We start from the raw sequence: 20386 nt of genomic DNA on the forward strand, positions 1-20386 counted from the left end.
GTCCCCGAGCGGATCAGCCGCTGTCACCAATCCCATCAGGGTGCTCACAGAGTTACTTCCCACCAAGATTCCTGGCATCAGCCTTGACGTTCCGACCCTGTTACCCTAAGAAGGGCCTTGACTCCTTCCCCCAATCCTGACACGTCCCCAGACCTGCCCACTGTGGCCAGGTAACCAGTCACCATGTGGCCTGTGCCACTGGGAGCAAAGAGGTAAAATCCGTTACTTAGCAGATAAAGGAACGTTGACTCAAACCACTCATGGCAGATAGCTGACAGCATTTTAAATTTTGATATACATATAAATTCCTTGAAGCAACTGTTAAAAAACCGACTCAGATCACTCCATTTAAACCTATAATTAATCATTCACATCCGAATGCTAAGCACCGACTCCCCTATTTAGAAGAACACCAACTCTTCCCAATTAATCCCATTCTTCTTTTTCTTTAAAATGGAAATGCTTTTCAAGCAGGAAAAAACTCAAAGTTAATACACGCTTATTAAAAAAAATTCAGACAATACTAAACAAAAGTACAAAAGCACTCAGGATCCCACCACACAGAAACAGCCACATTTTGGTAATCCTTCCAGACATTTTTCCACATAAGTTTTTGTCTGATAAAAGGGGATCAACGCTATAAACTTCTTGGGGGGAAGAGGGATTTGTTTCCATCAAACAATCGGTCATGGGCATCTTTCCCAGTCAGTCAGTAGAGATCCATTTTACCCTCTGTAGTGGCTGTAATGTTCCAGTGACGATGCACCACCACGAACTCATCGGTCTCCTATCTATGGCCCCCATAGCAGCCGCGTCTTCCCTGCCATGAGCAAGGCTGCAGTGAAGGCCCCTGTACTGAGAGCCTTGCAGAGAGCACGGCTTACTTCCTTTGGCCCACTCTTTGAACGAACAGTTGGAAACCTGGGTTCCAAGATTTGTTCCTGTCATCTACAGGGACACAAAATCTCAAGGTTGTATAATAAGATACCAAAATAAACACTAAGTATAACTTTGACACCAAGCAAATCTCCTAATGCCTCCCTCAGGAGAAATGGAGGAACTGATAAGGATGTAACTCCTTGAAGAAAGAATTCTTATCAGGGGTCTCTATGGACATGCCACTCTGCCTTGCACTGAGTCAGTGGAGGATTTAAATCCCAAATTTCTGAAATTAACAGAGAAAGCAGCAAACCCCATGGTAATAGTGCTCAAAGAAAGGAGGTGCCCCCGCAGCACCATGCTGGGTCCTTCCTAGACAGTCAGCGTGTGGGACTAGAGGGGAAGAGGAGCCGACACCCAGGTCATCTTCCTGATTTGATTTGCGTCCAGTTAGTGCACAAGGAGGAAATCAGTGCTAAGATGACCTTTTCCCTGTCTCCAACTCACCACGCTGATAAGACAATGGGACAAACTTGTTTTTCTTCCATTTTGAGGGTCTGCAGAAAACCTGAGCAGGCCAAAGAGACAGCGGAGTCTTCAAGAACCAGATGAATTCCATACACAAAGCCATTATTTCCAATTCTGTTGGATGTGGAAGATATTTTTTCTCCCTAAGGGATATATGACTTTGAGTGGAAAGCTTTAAAAATCAGCAGAAACATCTGCCTGTACTTGTGTCGAGTGCCTCCCAGGGGTCACCTGAAGTAGACAAGTCACAGCCAGTGAGCCCGCCATTCCCGTGCCGCGTGAGCGCCCCCTTGGAAGGGAGACTATACACCCGCGAAAGGGATGTGGCCCCTAGAGCAGACACACAGCACAGCTCTGCCACGGGACACGCCCATGCAGTCAGTGGGGCAGGAACACCACCCCGGTGTCGTGTCCACCTGGGGCAGACAGCGCAAGCACGCCGGTAAGCAGGGGGTCTCCTGAAAAGTGACTGTCATGCAGACACCCGGACAGTGACTCTGCAGGACTCAGGACATCATCCACAACACCGGAAAAACCGCCACGGAAATGCAGCTGCTTGGATAACACAAAAAGTATACTTTACTGAACAACAAAAGTAGTTTTCCAAGGGGACTGAGATGGACTCACATTGTCCAGTCCTCACACTTGGCCAGCAGGACACGTTGGGATCAGGGCCACTGTACAACCTCTGGGGCTCCAGCGAGCACGCACCACGAGAACCCCCTTCCTTTTGCCTAGTCGGCAGCGCTGTGGTTTGTCTCGATTTGTGACTAGAGATGTGCTCCTCAGCTTCTCCAAATTCCCTTTTAGCTCTTTTCTTTTTCCCACTTGTACTACAGCTGAAGGACATGTGGTGTCACGCTAAAAGAACAGGCCTTAAAATTAAGACTCCAGCTGAACAAGCCCGCCCTGGAAGAGGGAAGCCAGTCCAGAGTTAAAAAACACAAAACACTTTTACTTTCAACCATCAGCAGACACCTCAACCCTTCAGCCTGTAAGCTCCCTCCTCCTGGTGGCCGGGAACAGTCTCTGTCATGCCACTTGCTACAGCAAGAAACAGCAGAAACTGTAAGTTGCTTTCTGAAGCAACAGGACTTCTCGGCTAAAACACGTGGAGGGTAAAGACCCGCCATCCTGGTGGATTCCCCAGGTACGACTCCAATCTTTATCGACAGAAAGAGGGCCATAGAAAAGGGATCGCAAAGAGGCTGCTGTATAAACTCCACTAACCTCTCACACGTGCTCATTTCGGACACATCCCAGACCAAGCTGGTTTTATCTATGACACATCTACAGATGGGCTCCTCTTGGAGCAAACTGCAGCCAGGGGATTTTAAAACTTCTGTTGTTTTTTGTGTTAACAGATATCAATTATCTCTGCCATCTGAAGAATCCATTAAAGGAAAAAAGGACTAGTGAGGAGGTGCATTCCAGCCACTAGAAATCCAAGTGCAGATAGCACTGGGCCAACGGGCATCAGAGCGCTCCCCTGGCTCCAAGAAGGTGCCAGAGGAACCCCTGCCGGCTACAAAGACCACCTTCACGTCCACATAAACGGAGGGAGCAAGGGAACAGGGACAGGAGGACGGTCTGCCTAGACTCACTTCTTACCTGCCGACAGGTCCTGCAGAGGGAACCTGCCGTTCACCAAATTGTCATTCAACACCTAAACTCGTGTGAAGCTCAGTGGCAGATGCGGAGGGCACAAGGAGAAGATGTGCCCTGCCACAGCGAGCACTACCCTGCCAGGCCTGTGTCAGCGTCATACTCTCCCAACACACAGGGCTGGGTACAGGAAGTCCTTGCTGAGTGTTCATTCCTTCCCTCCAAGGCCTTCTCAAACTCTTTCTCACCTTCTAATGGACAACCCCTTGGTGGATAAACTTTCTGCATACTTGACGTTTTAGGAAGATCTTCACTCAACAGCTTAAATATCCAAGATGTGAATACTAGTTTGAAGTCAATTAACTGACAATCAATTAGTCCAGAACTCTGGGATTCAATACACACAATTCATAGAAACCAACTGTGATGATAAAAGGAAACTGGACTGTCAACGCTGGAGTCAGGAAAAGCTCCGGGTATGTAAACCATCAGCACCCTCATGTCTAGGCTGACTCCCACCACGCCTGAACAGATCGAAAACACCCCAACCATACCTCAGGAGTCCTTTCCACGGGGTCACCTGTCTCTTCTTTCTTAAGTTCTTCCAGTTCTTGAAACTTCTTGGTAAGTGTCTGAATTTCCTCTCTAAAGTGGGAAGGGAAAGATGACACCTTACTTGTCAAGCAGTATGAGACGTCTGTATGTGACAGCGGGGATGGCAGCCTACAGAGCCACAAGGACACCTCTCCGAGAGCAGTGTGGGCACCCGGCTCCCACCCAACTGCACCTAGGGACAGCAGCAGAGACCACATTGCAGGACGGTGCAGTCTCTTGTCCCCTTGCCTGGCCTGGGAGCTCCCTGAGGGCAGGGACGGAGGGTTCCCAGGGCCTAGCGCCACTCTGGCACCTGGTAAGAACAGAAAATAGACTGAGCGCATGAGTGATAAGCAGGGAGGTATCATTTGGGGCTTTCAATAAACAATGTAAATGGAAGGAAACAACTTATGTCCTTGCTACAGATTTTAAAGCCAAAGTAAAAAGAATTCTTCACTGTGTACTTGCCTGTCTGATTTACTTTAATTCTAGCCTTCTGACAAAATCTAGTCACATTTTTCCTGAAAATAACATTCATTTTAGTAACGTGTTTCTTACTAATTATCCTGAGTGCTAAATATTTCTGCTCAGATTTCTGATCTACTATTTTGGGCACTTTTTTATTGACAGAAAATTCATATAACATAAAATTCACTATTTTAAAGTAAACGATTAAGTGGTTTTTAGTATATCCACAACACGTGCAACCATCACCACCATCTAATACCAGAATATTTCTATCACCCCAAAAAGAAGCTCATATCTGTCAGTCACTCCCCAATTCCCCTCCCCTAGCCCCTGGCAGCCACTAATCTACTTTCTTTCTCTATTCTGGACATCTCAGTATCACATACTGGGTGGCCTTTGCTGTCTGCTTCTTTCACTGAGCATAATGTTTTTGAGGTTCCCCCACATTCCTTTTCATTCCTTTGTATGACTATACTTCAGTGTTTTTATCTATTCATTAGCTGATGGACATTTGGGTTGTTTCCACTTTTTGGCTATCGTCAACGATGACATTACGAAGGAGCGTGGGAGGCAACCACCCCGAGGAGGGAATGGACACCTGGGTTGAATCTGGACCAGAGGTGTGGAATCACGGCACACTCTGAGACTGCCGATGGTGGACATGGCTGGCGTGGAGGATGCATGCAGGGGAGTTGGCCATAATGGCAAAGAGACAAACATTGGCCTAATTATGAAGAACATTCTTCTAGAGTTTGGATTTTTACTCTGTAGGAAACAGAAAACCACTGAAAGACATCAGGAAGAGGAGTGACTTAATCAGGCTGGAGTTTTATAAAAACCACTCTGGAGGCTGTGCTGAGAACAGATGGGGGAGGGGTCGCACGTGGCAGCGGGAAGAGCTGGGAATTGCACGTATTCTCTTGAAAAACTCTGACTCTTAGTTCACTTACCTCAAAGCCTCCTCTCTTTCTCTTCTCTCCTTCTCACCTTCCTTCACATTTTCCAGCTCCTTCTGCAAGTCAGCCTTTGTCTGAAGTAGCTGCTTCACTTCCAAACTGAACACACAGAAGCAGAGACATTTCGCGTTCATTAAAACAAAGGATCACAGTTACACTGATCGTCACAGAGCAGGAAGAGCTTTCGGAAGAATAACACAGTCCAACGTCCTCACTTATGACAGTGCACGGACGGTAGAGGGCAGAGGATAAAGAAAAGCACTTCTTGGTAATTACACAGAGCCAGGAATGGACCCGGGAGTCCCAGTGCCCAGGCGGGCCTTCACTCAGGTATATACCGAGCCCCTGCTGGGTGCCAGTGATCGTCCGGTGCAAGGGATGCGGTGGTGAGTAAATCAGAGGAGATGTGCCTGAGCTGAGGCCTGGAGGGATGAGGGTGGGGGTGGGGGTGACCCAGGCACCTCCAACCCAACTCCTTCCATATGGGATTTCCCATGTCCCACAGGTGACACGTGGCTAAGAACGTAGCTTTATTTATTTATTTTTTTTGTGAGGAAGATCAGCCCTGAGCTAACATCCATGCCAATCCTCCTCTTTTTGCTGAGGAAGACTGGCTCTGGGCTAACATCCGTGCCCATCTTCCTCCACTTTATATGGGACGCCGCCACAGCATGGCCTGACACGCGGTGTGCTGGTGCGCGCCCGGGAACCAAACCCGGGCTGCCAGACGCCACGGGGCCGGCCCCAAAAATGTGGCTTTAAATGAGACCTCTGAACCGCAGTTCCACTGCTTACTGTGTGGTGACCTAACTTTTCAGTCATGTTAATCTCCATGTGAAGGAGATAAAACACTGTGAGTGTTGAAGAGAGCGCCTGTCACATAGTAAGGGCTCAATAAACGGAAACTATTACCATGCCATCTGATAGCTTGAGAGATAATCAGACCTTATTTGCCTTTCAAAACGATTAGCCTAATTTTTAAAACTTTCCATAAAGTACTAATTTTTACGAAGAACCTATCAATTCACATAGACGCACTATTAGACTTCGACTGGAGGTGAAAGAACAACAGGTGGAGTGTGTAGGGACTTGCCTTGCGCTGTAAACACAAGGCAGCAGAACTTAGGAGGCCAGGAGTCAGCTAGTGAGCCCTTCTCAAACCCAAATGTGCACTGAATCACCAGGGGGTCTCATTACCCGCAGAGTGGGATTCAGAAGGTCTGGGCTGGGCTGAGGCTCTGCATCTCTAACCAGCTCCCAGGTGGGCGGGGCCTGAGGCTCTGCATCTCTAACCAGTTCCAAGGTGGGCGGGGCCTGAGGTTCTGCATCTCTAACCAGTTCCAAGGTGGGCGGGGCCTGAGGCTCTGCATCTCTAACCAGCTCCCAGGTGGGCAGGGCCTGAGGTTCTGCATCTCTAACCAGTTCCAAGGTGGGCGGGGCCTGAGGCTCTGCATCTCTAACCAGTTCCAAGGTGGGCGGGGCCTGAGGTTCTGCATCTCTAACCAGTTCCAAGGTGGGCGGGGCCTGAGGTTCTGCATCTCTAACCAGTTCCAAGGTGGGCGGGGCCTGAGGTTCTGCATCTCTAACCAGTTCCAAGGTGGGCGGGGCCTGAGGCTCTGCATCTCTAACCAGCTCCCAGGTGGGCAGGGCCTGAGGCTCTGCATCTCTAACCAGCTCCCAGGTGGGCAGGGCCTGAGGTTCTGCATCTCTAACCAGTTCCAAGGTGGGCGGGGCCTGAGGTTCTGCATCTCTAACCAGTTCCAAGGTGGGCGGGGCCTGAGGTTCTGCATCTCTAACCAGTTCCAAGGTGGGCGGGGCCTGAGGCTCTGCATCTCTAACCAGCTCCCAGGTGGGCAGGGCCTGAGGTTCTGCAGCTCTAACCAGCACTTAGGTGGGTGGGGCCTAGGGTTCTGTAGCTCTAACCAGCTCCCAGGTGATGCTCAGGCTGCTGGCTCCCCAGGCCACATTTTGAGTAGCAAGTCTGAGAGATAAACACCATCTCAAGAATGCATGGGTTTAGTTTACCCTTGACAGAACTGCAACTAGAGAAGCCACAAGTAAACAGCGAGAGAAGACAGGCACATTTTATGCGGGCTACAGATCAAGACACTAGAGAACAAACAGTGGATAAGCAAAATCTTGAGGCTTTGTCTTTCAAACTCTTAGGGTCACAATGAATACTTCACAGCATTTCTGTCTTATTTGTATACAGATGTGGTATCATAAGCATATTACTGAAGCTTTAAACCACTCTGCATAAGGTCTAATTGATGGCCTATTTTACACAAATCAATGAAAGAAAATTCTTTGCTAAAAAAGCATTTGGAAATCTCTCTGGAATTCAATATAAAGAGATTTAAATGGCAGCCTCCCACACTCTTTTAATGACGTATCGTGGCCAATTAATGTCTCCTTTTTACCACTCAAGCTGCCTTTATTTCACAACCAAAATATAGAAGTTTTAGAATCATATAAAAATATATATGCAATTACTACTCTGAGCTGAGCATTTTCCCCCAATTCACAATGGCAATACATTTCACAACAGAACGCAAGCCCTCCTCAGGGACGCCTCGGGACCACGTACTCTTTCTCCTGCAGCTGGGTTTGCAGGGCATTCCGCTCGCCTTTCAGGCTTTTCACGGTCCCCCAAAGACGCTCGCTCTCCTCGCGGTGGTTGGATCGCGGCTGCCGGTGCACGGAGGAGCTGGACGAGGAGTCGGCCAGGGGGCTCGCCTGGACCACTTCTGAAGCGGGTGAGTGTGGGCTTTCCATTGAACTCATTTTCTGGGGGCAACACAGGCATTTGTCAGATGTTACTTCTTATTACACTTTCCATATATGGAACCCAGAAAAGAGACCCTGACCAACAGGAAACTCATCCCAGGCAAGGGGACGGGAAAGGCTCTGTGTGTGACCTGAGAAACCTAGGGATGCCTCCTGGGGACAATTCCCCCACCCCAGGGTCCTGCAGGCAGTGGAAGAGCACCCTGCCCAGCACCCTTCTCTCCCACCCGCGCGGGAGAGACCCCAGCTGGGGTGGGGCAGGGCCACAGGAGACGACTTCATCGACAACTTTACTGTGTGCTCATGGACCCTATTCTTTCCCCAGGATTTCTGGAATTTTCAACCTCACATAATAACCCAGTCTGCTGGCTAGGAGGTACTGGGCACCTCCAGATTCCCACTGGGGCCAGCACCTCTCAGCCCAGAAAAGCACTGCCCTTCAGGATGTCTGAACCTCCTCTGGGTGCCTTTCCCTTCTAACGGGCTTTATTCTTAAAAGACCCACAATTTATAAAACCTTCTTGAGTTTTCTGCTTTGTAAAGATGTGAAATTAATTTTTTAAAAACGTTCCCCTCTAGGTTTACTCTGCTCAGCCGAACAACACGACAGACCTGACTTAGTATTTCACCAGGCTACTCAAAAGGCATCGACACATTCGACCAACTTCAATAGAATCAGATTGATTCCTAGTTTGCAAATTCACATGGGGGACGTGAAGAAATGTTAATTTCCCAAATTTTCTGGTTGGCAAAGCATGGATGAACATGCTTTGAGTTTGTGAGTTTTGGTGAGAAGAAGAGTCTGGTAAGTGACTGGCAGTAAAAAGCCCAGGTGTATACGTCCGGCTGCATTTCTGAGAGGCTCTACGATCACCCTCCTACATCTGCATCCACCTACGGCTACACATGAAAGTCCAAAACTGTGTCGTGTGACCGTGTGGCTTTGCGTCTGTAACACGAGGGACAGGAATGACGTGACTCTTGGGCCTCGTTGGACTGTGAGGTGTCCCCTCTCTCAGCCTTGCTGTGTGCTGTCTGCTAGACGGCCATGCTTACACGTTCAGTGTGACCTAGTTCACTCCGTAAGTCCTACGAGCAAAGCTACTGTTTCTGTCGCCACTTTACGAGACCCAGCTACTCCTCAAGTGTGGGCATGTCCTGAATGAGGACAGTGACGCTGAGAGGCACACCACTCACTTTTTCCAGCTCTGCAATCCGTCGAAGCAGCCGGGGCTTACTCCACTCCATGTAACCTAATGGAAGCAACAGTTTTTAAAAGACACACCATACAACCATCTCGATGGACCCCTCCAGCCTGGACCACCCGTCTCAAGTACGGCCTGAGAGCTTCCCTTTCCACAGGCTGGCGCAGCTTGTGGAGCCACCAGCAAGGCCGGAAGACCCACACTCGGCAGATTCCTGCGATCCAGAGGGCCTCTCACAGTGGAGGACCCTCTGTTCCCTCTCTGTGGAGTCAACACTGATGGTCTCCTGAGGCCTTACTGTGACACGCTGTCCTGATTCCTCCCCAGGCACGCTCTGGCCCCCGCAGCCCACTAAGATGGCTCTTCTCAAGGTCACTGATGACTTCACTCTGCCAATTCCAAAGCTCAGTTCCAGTCTCCATCCTCCTGGACCCACCAGCATTATCTGCCTGCCCTCCTCCTTCCTTCCAACGCTTCCTTCCTCGGGACCTCAGGACCCCACATGCCCCTGGCTTTACTGGCCACCTCGCGGGTCCCTCCCATCATCTCCTAACCCTCCGGTCCCCTCCCCTTCTCTTCTCTCCTCACTCACTAGGTGGCCTGAATCTCACCTGGGTCCTGTGCTCACTGCTGACCACCGTGTCTAGTTCTCCCACCAGGGGCCTCCGCCCTGAACTCACTGATACGTCCGGCCTTCCCTGGACGTCTATCACCCACCACAGACTTGACCTGGCCCCTCTGTCCACAACTCTGCCCCTGCTCCTCTCTCCGTCTTCCCTCTGGCCTTGCAGCTGCTCACATAACAGCCTTGAAACCTGACTCCTCCCTCCTCTCACAGGCTACATCGGGTCTCCAAGACACACCTGGAACCTGGCCACCTCTCACCACCGCGGTACCACCCTGGTCCCGGCACCAGCAGCCCCTTGAGGACACTGCAAAAGCTTTCGTCTTCCAATCCCCTTTTCTGCACAGTCCACTCAGGAGCAAGGGTCCTCAGGAGACAAGGCAGACACTTCTCACCCTTGCTCAAACCCCCACACTCCACCTGGCCCCACCACCTCTCTGTCTCCACCACTCCCACTGCTTCCCCACGCTGGGCACACCGGCCACCTCACTGGTCCTCAAACGCGCCAGGCACACGCAGGGCCCTCCCCACAGCATTGCATGCTGTCCCTCAGCTCTCTCGGGTCTGTGCTCGGTTGTCACTGTCTCTGTGGGGCCTTCCCTCATGACCCACTCACAGGTGTACCCCACTGCCCCCACCTGCTGCCGCCCCGCCTCCTTTAATTTGCTCCATAGCACAGATTACCCCCGACCCACCCTGGACCTGCTGGCCTCCCTTCTCCCGCCCTGCTCCTATGTCACCTCCACGAGGGAGTCTGCACGCTTTCCTTCACTCCTCTGCCTCCAGTACCTAAAACAGCAGGTGCTCATAACATTTCGAGTAGCGTTGCCCAGCGGGATGTATCCGCATTTGTGGCCAAGGAAATAGGGCCTCGGTGGCTGGGAGGGAGGAAGGGCCACGACCCCCCATGGCCACCGCCCCTCGTCTTCCCTCAAAGAACCAGAGACGCGACCTCTCTCCTCGAGCTCTCTCCTGGGGCAGCTCTCGGGAAGGTACCCTGTATTTTGGAGATGGTGGGGGAGCTGCTCAGCACACGGCCCAGGTCCTCCTTCAGGCTCTGGTTCTCCTCCGTGAGCTCCTGGACGCTCCGGGACAAGCTCAGGAGGGCGCTGCTCATTTTCTTCTGCCTTTTAAGGCCACTTTTCTTCTCCACCGGAGGCCTAGGAACAACAAAACCAAGCAGCTGAGGTTTGGGTTTCTAAACTAGTTGGACAATCATCTTCAAAGAGGGGTAGGAACACGATGGCGTGGGGCGCCTGTCCACGGCTCAGAGCGGTTTCTGCAGACGAGTGTTTGCAATTGAATAGGAAATACTAACTCTGAACCCCAAATAAGCAAACTGTTATCCCCCAAAATAGAATTCCATTCTTCTCATTAGTAAACCTGTATAAACAAATATTGCATTCAATTATTAGTAATATATTTTAAACTGTATCGCTAAAAAATTTGGGGAAATTTATTTTCTCTCGTTACTTAAGTGCCTATATAATAGTTGTGATTTTGCTGCTTATCCCACAATGTCTGAAATGCAGTCCATTCTAATTATTCCCTGATTCTATATTTGCAAATTTGCCTACTTACTAAAGTTTATCAGTGACCCCCAGATCAATACTTGTGGTGCTCTCGTGGTCACTTATGAACATGGGTGGAGTGGCAAAAAATTTGAGTCACTCGTTGGGCACATTCCCAGCTGAGGCTGAGCGAGGCGCCACTCTGCCTTCTTACTCCAGCTCTTGTAACGTCAACAGGTGTCATTTTCATGGTCTATTTAGTGCATGCTTTTCACTTTTTTGTGCTTTTTTTGGTAATTTCACTCTCCAAAATGGGCCCCGAACATATATATGGTGACAGATAAAAACTAGACTATTGGTGGTGAGCACGACACAGCCTATGCAGAAACTGATATATAACAGTGTAATCTGAAATTACACAATGCTGTAAGCCAATATGACCTCAATAAAATAAATAAAAAATAAACAAATAAAATGGCCTCCAAGTGTGGTGCTGAAGTGCTGGCTCGTGTTCCCGAGCGTGAGAAGGCTGTGACGGGCCTCAGGGAGGAAACACGTGTGTTAGATGAGCCTCGCTCAGGCCGAGTCACAGCACTGCTGAGGTGAGCTCAATGTCAATGGATCAACAATATAAATGAAATAAGGTGTCTAACAGAAACACACATACAAACAGGTTACATATTGACCGCTGACGAGAGAGTGGTGACCGAGGCTCGCAGGAACCTAACTCTGTACTCCCAGGGAGCAGTGGGTCAGTATTCGCCAGTTCAGGGTTCGCAGACACTTTATAGAACACAACTGCTGCGAATAAAGAGAATCAACTGCAGTTGCTACCGGCCCTTCACAGGAAGAGTTAGCCAACGCATTTTATTTATTTATTTATTTTTTTGAGGAAGATCAGCCCTGAGCTAACATTCATGCCAATCCTCCTCTTTTTGCTGAGGAAGACTGGCCCTGAGCTAACATCTATTGCCAATCCTCCTCCTTTTTTTTTCCCTTTTTCTCCCCAAAGCCCCTGTAGATAGTTGTATGTCATAGCTGCACATCCTTCTAGTTGCTGTATGTGGGACGCCGCCTCAGCATGGCCGGACAAGCGGTGCATCAGTGTGCGCCCAGGATCTGAACCTGGGCCGCCAGTAGTGGAGCGCGTGCACTTAACCGCCAAGCCACGGGGCCAGCCCCACGCCAACACGTTTTATACTACTGGGGGAAAGGGAAGATGGTGCCTGACACAGTGTAAATGCTTGACAAATGCAGTAATTTACTGCAGAGCCAGTGACATGACCAAATCCATGACGGGAGATCCTTCCTTCCATGATCTGTTGAAAGCCTGATATTGTCCGGGAAAGGGATAAGGGAAATCTATGAGATAAGGAAACCTGGATGTCTCTCCTAATAAACTTATTTGGCAAAATGAACTTGTACTTGCTATTAAATGTCTTCCTAGAAGGAAGATCTGCTTTGAAAAACAGTGTTCTCTAATGCTAAGCTGGAGGCTGTGAAGTAGTATGAACACTTAAGCTCGGAGCACTGAACATGCTGTTAGGAGCCAGCACGTGGCAATTATGCGGGCACATGTGTGACCATTCCAAACGGAAACACGTCCACTCTAACTGTTAATGAAACAGGCGCAGTGCAGGCCCAGCTCCGGAGTTAAGGGCAGTGGCTGCAGCCTCTGTGGAATGACTAGCTACGTCTAGAGCAGTTTAACACGAGGACAACGCGTGAAACAGGGCTCCCAAAGAGAAAATCATACTTCTTTCCTGTAGTTTCAGAACTTGCCAACAGAGTCTGGAGACGGTGAATCTGTAAGTAAGAAATGAAAATGCATTAAAATACAAAATGACCACGAAGTAGACCTTCCTCTGAAAAAACTGCAATCAGATTCCGATTTCTGCCCAGCATTGGGAAGCAAGCACTAAGTTGCTGTGATTCATGTTTAAGTTAAGATGAAACAGGAGCGCAGGGTCCCCACAGTGCAGCCGGGCCATCACCCAGGTCCACAGCTGCCCCCTTCCACTCTCCGACCCCACACCCGCGCACCGGGCAGAAGGGCACGCACCTCCTCGTAATATGTCTCCATGGCAATCCTCATCTCTTCCAAGTTAGTGGTCTTGATATCAGTCTGTAGTTTGCTGAAAACCCAAGCTCAGAGTTAACGTGGCAGCACCAGCACTCCCAGGGGCAGAACAAGAGGAAGAGTGTTTCCAGAAATATCCGAGGAGGAAGGGCTTTGCAGGAGAACTGGGCTGGGAGGGGAAGCCTGACTCAGCCCTCAGTGGGCTAGTGGCCTTGCACAAGACTCATTCTGAGACTGACGAGAGAATTCCTCACACCCACAGGACACCTTCCATGTTAGACCAGCTACTTTCCAGGTGAAATAACAGCCTCCCTAAAGATATTCTTTTCTAAGTAAGAGCCTGTCTTTAAAAAAGTGGGGTAATTGTGAAGAAAGACCTCAGAGGTAGAGAGGACAAGCCATCTCTGGGGGTAGGTGGGAAGGATAGTTTTATAAAGGAAAGAGTAGCACTTTTTCTCCTTGTCCTGTCTGTATAATTCAGCTTGTTCTCACATTTAACAGACTTTAGATAAATGGCTGTAACAGAGAAATGAAAGTAAAGTACAGAGCTCAGGATTCGGAAGCACAGAAGAAATCAGCAAATAACAAAAAATTTTTGACAATTTCAGCAAGAAACAAAAGAGGGGGAAACCTTGTGTAAAGAGGAGATGTCGGGCAATGGAAAGGAGAACCTCAGATTTCCTTAAATAAACTCAGTCACAGCCAGGTAAGACTCTCCTTTTGCACTAAAACAACAGGAAAGAAATACGTGCAGCTGTGCCAAAACCAGCCCCAGGCAAGTGCAAGACAGAGAAGCAGCTGGGAAGATGTTGGCGCACTAGGGCTGTTTCGAGACCCACACATTTCCTCCTGTAGAGAAAAGGGATCCACAGAAGACTAAGGAGAGAAAGCATTTCTTGAATGTAACAGGAACAAGAAAAGGTTAAACGAGAATTCCGTTCCTTAGTGACATCTGGAAGAGGTGGCTATTTACTTTCATTTTTTTGGTAGGAAGATGAAGCTGGGACTAGGGACACGGAACAGAGGAGTGTGGGTGGGAACTAAAGCCGTGGTCTGAGAAAACAGCGCAGATACTGATACTGAAATCAGAGGCGGGACAGGGGCATGCGTGTCAGCCCAGCTGGTCTAGCGTGGGTGAGGTGTGGGTGCCCTCCGGAGCCCACGGCCCACAGCCAGCCCGCTGTCTCCGTACTTGATAGCATTGTCCTTCTCCTTGCACTGCTGCTCCAGCTTGAGAATCCTCTGCTTTAGCCCGTTAATGACCTGCCAACAGAACACCACCACTTCAGGTTGACCGTTTCCACGTCTGTGGCCTCCCTCACCCTCTGGAGACTCAGACTGTCCTGGCCCCAGGCTGGGTTAGGTGCCCCCTGCCAGCTGATCTGGTGGCACCCGCACATCCTCCCGTCAGAGCGCGTTCGTACTGAACTGTCCTCCCTACTTAATCGCTGGCTTCTCTTCTAGACTACAGGCGCAGTGGAGAGAGAAAGGGGCCACTGTCCTGCCCACTCAGTGCGCAGTGCAGGGATGGGAGATGCACCTGGGGAGCAGCCAAGATCGGCATGCCCGAAAGGTGCAGAGCCTTTCCCCATCACTTCCACACTCAGCAGAATGGACAGGATGCTTCACTAGTTATTTTCAAGCAAGACGCCCCAGTCACCAGATACAAAAATCACCAACCCTCACCCACCCCACAACAACTCAGTCCACGGAACTCCCTTGGGAGTGTGTAGGGCTGAGGGAGGCAGAGTACAGCTGGACGGAGGCCCGGCGAGGCCCTGCACCCCTGCCTGGGGAATGAATGACCGCTCACCCGCCTCATTTCTTCCTTCTGTCTGTTAATGTGTTACTGTGGGAGATAACACACTTATGTTGCTGAAAGAATATCCTTTTCTTTCTTTTTGAATAGCCAAATAACTTTTTAATTGGGTTTTAAGGTAATTTTAAATTAGCAATACATGAATACATTTTCCTGTAAAAAAAATATTAAAATATTATAGATGAAATTATACCCTCCGACCTTACCCCTCTCCACTAATACTGCTGTCCACTCTAGACCTTCTTCTGGCGTGCACATGGGCACGTGTGCCCACTGAAAGGACAGCGTTTGTTGTTTACACAAACGGTATCCTACCACACATATCATTCTGCAACTTGTCTTTTCCACTCAACAAGCCATCTTGATCCATCCCTGCTAGTTCCTGTACACCTATGTTCTTCCTCCATGGTACCAACACACACGGTATAGTGACCCGCTCTTCTATGACAGACATTTAAGTCGTGACCAGTCTCTGCTGTCACAAACCCTCCTTCAATAGAAACCCTCAGCCAGTCCTCCTCGTGCACATGCGCTGACGCTTCCTGAGCACAGACGGTGACAAGGAGACATGTTCAGTCCCACGCCACTGTGAAGGGCGGTTTGGCAGTGGGCATTAGAGTGAAAACTGCACATACCCTGCGATCTGGAATTTCTACTTTCAATCAACTTTGATTAAAAAAACACGCACACAGAATCAGAACAACAAAAATACAAAGAGCCCATTATTTACTGAATTCTACCTCCTCACCCAAATTAATCATGTAGATATTTCTGAATATAACTGTACTGTTTTATATTCTTTAAAAAAACTTTTTCTAAAGATGTTTTGATGTAGTGGTATTCCAATTTGAAAGGCTTCTCAATTTTCCCCCCAAATTGGGCAGCTATAAATATCCTTGTGCCAAAGGCTTTTTGTATAGGATTTTTTCCTTGAGACAGTCCTAAAAGGAGCAGTGCTAGACAAATGGTGGGCACAGTCTTACAGACCAGTGCTGGTCACAGTCAGACCAACTTACAAGGCAATGACTACGTCCTGAGGATGCCCGTGTTGTCTCAGTCCTGACAATCCTGGTTTCCGTCCTTTGTGTCTATTTCGCTGCTGTAGGGCGTGAGGTCTGACTCACAGGAGTTGAGGATGGTGCCTTTCCTCAAGTATTTACTGCTGGTGAAATGACAGGACAGAGACAGACACCACCCCGGCCTTCAGAGCTATGGTCATTCACATGAACCCAATCTGGGCGAATCTCTTAGCCTCAGCTTCCTGATTTTAAAAATGGGGAGTAAAGTCCCTTTATGAGAAATCAAATGAGACTATGCACATGTGCAAACTGTACAACTCTACAACGTTTAAGAGTTGCTATTATCTAAAAACTGTTTTCTTGTGGAAACATACTGGTTCGTTCTCAAGCACTAAAGTATTTACTTTGTGCTGTCCTGGGCACAGAACCAGGCTTTAATCATTGATTCTGAGCAGACTGCTTTCATTTTGATGGACTGGTAGTCTCTGTGTATTCTGGAGAGAAAACCCTGTTGTATTGATCAAAATGTCCTCCGCCTTCCCCATTATATGATCCAGTATCCATCGTAGTCTTCAGGGTTTTTATTATAAATTTTAATTTTATGTTATCAAATCTATTGATCACATTATTAATGTTATTTTATTCTTTGTGTTCAATAATCTCAAAATTGTATCCTTTCCAGTTTTCTTTTAGCATTTTACATTTTTTTAAAAAATATACTTCCTTGACTCATATGAGGTTTATTGTGATACATTTTTCTCCAGCTGCTATAGTTTATTCCCACAGCATTAATCATACAAGAGCTCCGTTTTCCATCATTTTGTTTCATTCAATCTGTTACGTGTTATTAAATAATATAGAAGAGGTGTCTGTATGTGTTTTAAGGTCTTTATTCTGCTCCCGCTTTGTCTCTCTCTTTTAAGCCAGGAACTCTTGTTAAAGATGATGTGTCTTTAGGGATGATGGGGAAGTCTCCGCTGTGACTATTTTTTCTGCAACGCATTCTTGCCTTTGGGGTAAGCCTGCTCAGCCTTCTTCTCACTCCCCTAACAGCCCTGCAGCATCTTCTGTAGTCCCCGTGGCTCCGTGGAGAGTGGTTTGGGAAGTTTTGAGCCCTCCTCTACATCTGCTCCTCCTCCTGAAAGAGTGCCGTGGAGAAGAGGCCTCTCTCCCACAGGCTGTTTCTAAAGTCAGGTTTCAGTGGAAAGCTTGTCTAGCTCACTGGAGATTGTACTCACCCAGCTGGTATCAGGCCTTTTCTCTGCCAGAGTCCGAAGAAAATCCGGGCCCTGTGGTGAGTACATTGAGACATGAAGACAACATGCGGTTAAGCCTCCCCTGCCCCACCCCCTCACCCTTAGTCGGAGGAGTAGAGCCTGTGGTTCCCACGCCTACTGTCAGGGGCACCAGCACCGCACAGCCAGCAACTTACTCGGGATGGATCCAAAAGCTGCTCTATCTGCCGGTCCTTTCTGCTGTTTTCCTCTTCTAAGCGCCGAAGCTTTGTTCTCATTAGGTCCACATCACTTTTCTGCATGTGTAATGACTGAAGGAAAAAAGGACCACACATACACACACACAAAATGTACACACAAACATCCAGGTGAAACAGAGTTGGAGAAGAATTTCAAAAGCTGCCTGGGCCCCAGTCAGGGCACTGTGTGTGTGGTGGGGTGAGGGAGGTCTGGATGTCACAGTAAGGGGCACCGAAGGGCACTACTGGCATTTAGCGGGTGGGGACCAGGGGGGTAAATGCCCTGTTAGGTGCAGGACCATCCCATGCAACTAAGAACTCTCCCACCCAAGATGCCAACAGCACCCCCATGGAGAAGCACTGCTCGACAAATGGACACTGTTAACAGCAATTCTGGAAGGCGCCAATGTCACACGTTCTTCACGTCCACACGAAAAAGCCCATTTTTGCCACACCACGTATAACTAAAACTCATCAAAGGCTAATGTCCATTTAAAATTCTTATCCTCTAAGAATTTTATCAACTAAGGCCTAGTTGGTCAGAGCAGTGGTTCCCAAATATTTATCTGCCGATCAGTTTTTCAACAATCTGTGGTGAATTAAGAAGAAAAAGACCGTGTAGTTAATTTTTCACAAAACTAAGTTTATTCAATTTCTACAACTATCCTATATTTTGAAATTATATCCTTCGTACTATCTTGGACTTACATAGTCCTTTTATGAAATGGTGACGGTAGAGCATTTTTAATTATTGTTTGCAATGTGTTCACTTGAAAAAGCTTTTTCTTCGTCTGTGAAGCTCCACAGTGAAAAGGGTGAGGTTCAGACAGTGCTCACAAGCCTCAGGTGGGCACTGCCAAACACAGGTCTACTGGTGTCCTAGTTAATGAGCTCCCAGCATCAGCCTGCATCCAAACTAGCCACTTATCTTGGAAACATCCTTCTCCTTTCAAGGGACTCCTGGTGCTCAGAAGAGAGACAGGGTCTGAACAAAACCAGCTACCACCACTGGAAAGATGATTCAAAGTACACATCCCACCAAGGGAGGCCTGGCATGTCAGCCACATGTCCACACTTGGCAAGACTGCCAGTGTTGCTATGGGCAGGAGAGACATCTGGCACTCAATGAGTATTTAATGAATGTCAGTTAATGCACAGTCATTGGGAAATAAAAGTCTAATCATGGGAATTCTGCTTCTGGAAATATGGGGTACATTCACTTTTCCCAATTTCTCCTGCTTAGGACAGCTACAATCTTGGACACTGTACATAAAACAAACATAAGAAGACTCAGAAAGGTGGAGAGAAGAAGGCAGGCCAGCAAGGGACCTCAGGATTCGAGGAACAATGAGCAGAGAGTTCCTCCAAGTTTCTTTTGCCACATACATCCTGGACTGGGTGCTGGACAAACCAACAGCTTGGATAAGCCAATGGGCACAGACAAGAAAAGCATCCTCTCTCTAGCAGAAAAGGGGAGCCTAACAAGGCAGAAAACTTACTGACAACTGCTCCACTCCACACAAACACCACAGGAAACACCATGGCGCCACCCCTGCCAGCAAAGGCTGAGTGGGGAACCTGGACCTCTACCCCTGCCAGGCTGCAGCAAGGCACCCTGCCTCCTCCTCACTGGGAATGTGGGGGGGTTGCAAGAGGAGGCCTACTTGAGGGTCAGGACTTTCATTGTCCGGTGGTAATGAGGCCACACACACACAAATGAGAGACATATCCTAACTTATCAGCAATTACATTAAATGTAAATGATCTAAACAAACCAATTAGAAGAGAGATGGGCAAATTAGATTAAAAAACATGACCCAACCATATGCTGTCTACAAGAAAATCATTTTAAACATAATGAAATAGGTAAGTCAAAGATAAAAGGATGGAAAAAGAGATGTCATCAAAACACTAATCAAAAGAAAGCAGGAGTGGCTATACTAATACCAGATAAAGCAGACTTAGAGAACAGGAAATTACCAGAACAAAGAGGGACATTATATAAAGATTATAAAGGTCAATCCACCAAGAAGACAGCAATCTTAAATGTTTACCCACCAAATAACAGCTGTAAAATATGTGAAGCAAAAATTGATAAAACTGCAAGGGGAAATGGAAAAATCCACCATTATAGTTGGAGACTTCTACATCCTTCTGTCAATAACTGATGAAACAGCTAGACAGAAAGTCAGCAAGGATACAGAAGAACTCAACACCACCATCAACCAACAGGGTCTAACTGACATTACAGAACATGCCACCCACCAACAGAACAGCCATTCTTCTCAAACTCCCATGGAACATACACAAATATATACCCAGGGCCATACAGCAAAACTCAACAAATTTAAAAGAAATGAAATTATACAGAGTGTGTTCTGCAGCCACAATGGACTCATAATAGAAGTCAACAACAAAAATAACAGGAAAATCTTTAAACTCTTAGACATTAAACAACACAATTCCAAATAGTCATGAGTCAAAGAGTCTTAAAGGGAAGAACACATCAAAAAAATACAACATATCAAAATTTGTAGGACACAGCTTAAAGCAGTGCTGAGAAGGGAGAACTACTGAAACATGTAACAATCCAGATGCATCTCAGGGCATGTGATGAGTGGAAAAAGCCAATCTCAAAAAGTCGCATACTATAGGATTCCATTTATATAATATTATCAAGATGCCAAAATTATGGAGATGGAGGGAAAAAATCAGTGGTTGCCAGGAGTTAGGGATGTTATAGGGGAGGGAGGTGAGTCATGAAGGAGCAGCATGAGGGAGATCTTTGTGGTGATGGAGCAGTTCTGTGTCTTGATAGCAGTGGTGGTTACATGAA

At 47.9% G+C, this 20386-nt stretch overlaps 1 protein-coding gene across 3 annotated transcripts in view; it reads right to left on the reverse strand.

Annotated features, from left to right (window-relative positions):
• IQCE (IQ motif containing E) overlaps positions 1-20386 on the reverse strand; it is a 56493-nt gene that overhangs the window by 14683 nt on the left and 21424 nt on the right. For all 3 annotated transcript variants that reach the window (XM_087417482.1, XM_087417483.1, XM_087417481.1), the window contains 10 exons: positions 17509-17622; positions 17315-17365; positions 14431-14501; positions 13221-13293; positions 12915-12964; positions 10644-10807; positions 9015-9070; positions 7618-7817; positions 5025-5129; positions 3567-3657 (listed from right to left, as the gene is read on the reverse strand). In XM_087417482.1, the coding sequence (XP_087273608.1) occupies positions 3567-3657; positions 5025-5129; positions 7618-7817; positions 9015-9070; positions 10644-10807; positions 12915-12964; positions 13221-13293; positions 14431-14501; positions 17315-17365; positions 17509-17622 (975 nt within the window). The remainder of the gene's footprint in view (positions 1-3566; positions 3658-5024; positions 5130-7617; positions 7818-9014; positions 9071-10643; positions 10808-12914; positions 12965-13220; positions 13294-14430; positions 14502-17314; positions 17366-17508; positions 17623-20386) is intronic.

This window comes from Ceratotherium simum, chromosome 26 (genome assembly GCF_057802395.1).
Source record: "Ceratotherium simum simum isolate JZ-2026a chromosome 26, ASM5780239v1, whole genome shotgun sequence".
NCBI lineage: Eukaryota > Metazoa > Chordata > Mammalia > Perissodactyla > Rhinocerotidae > Ceratotherium > Ceratotherium simum.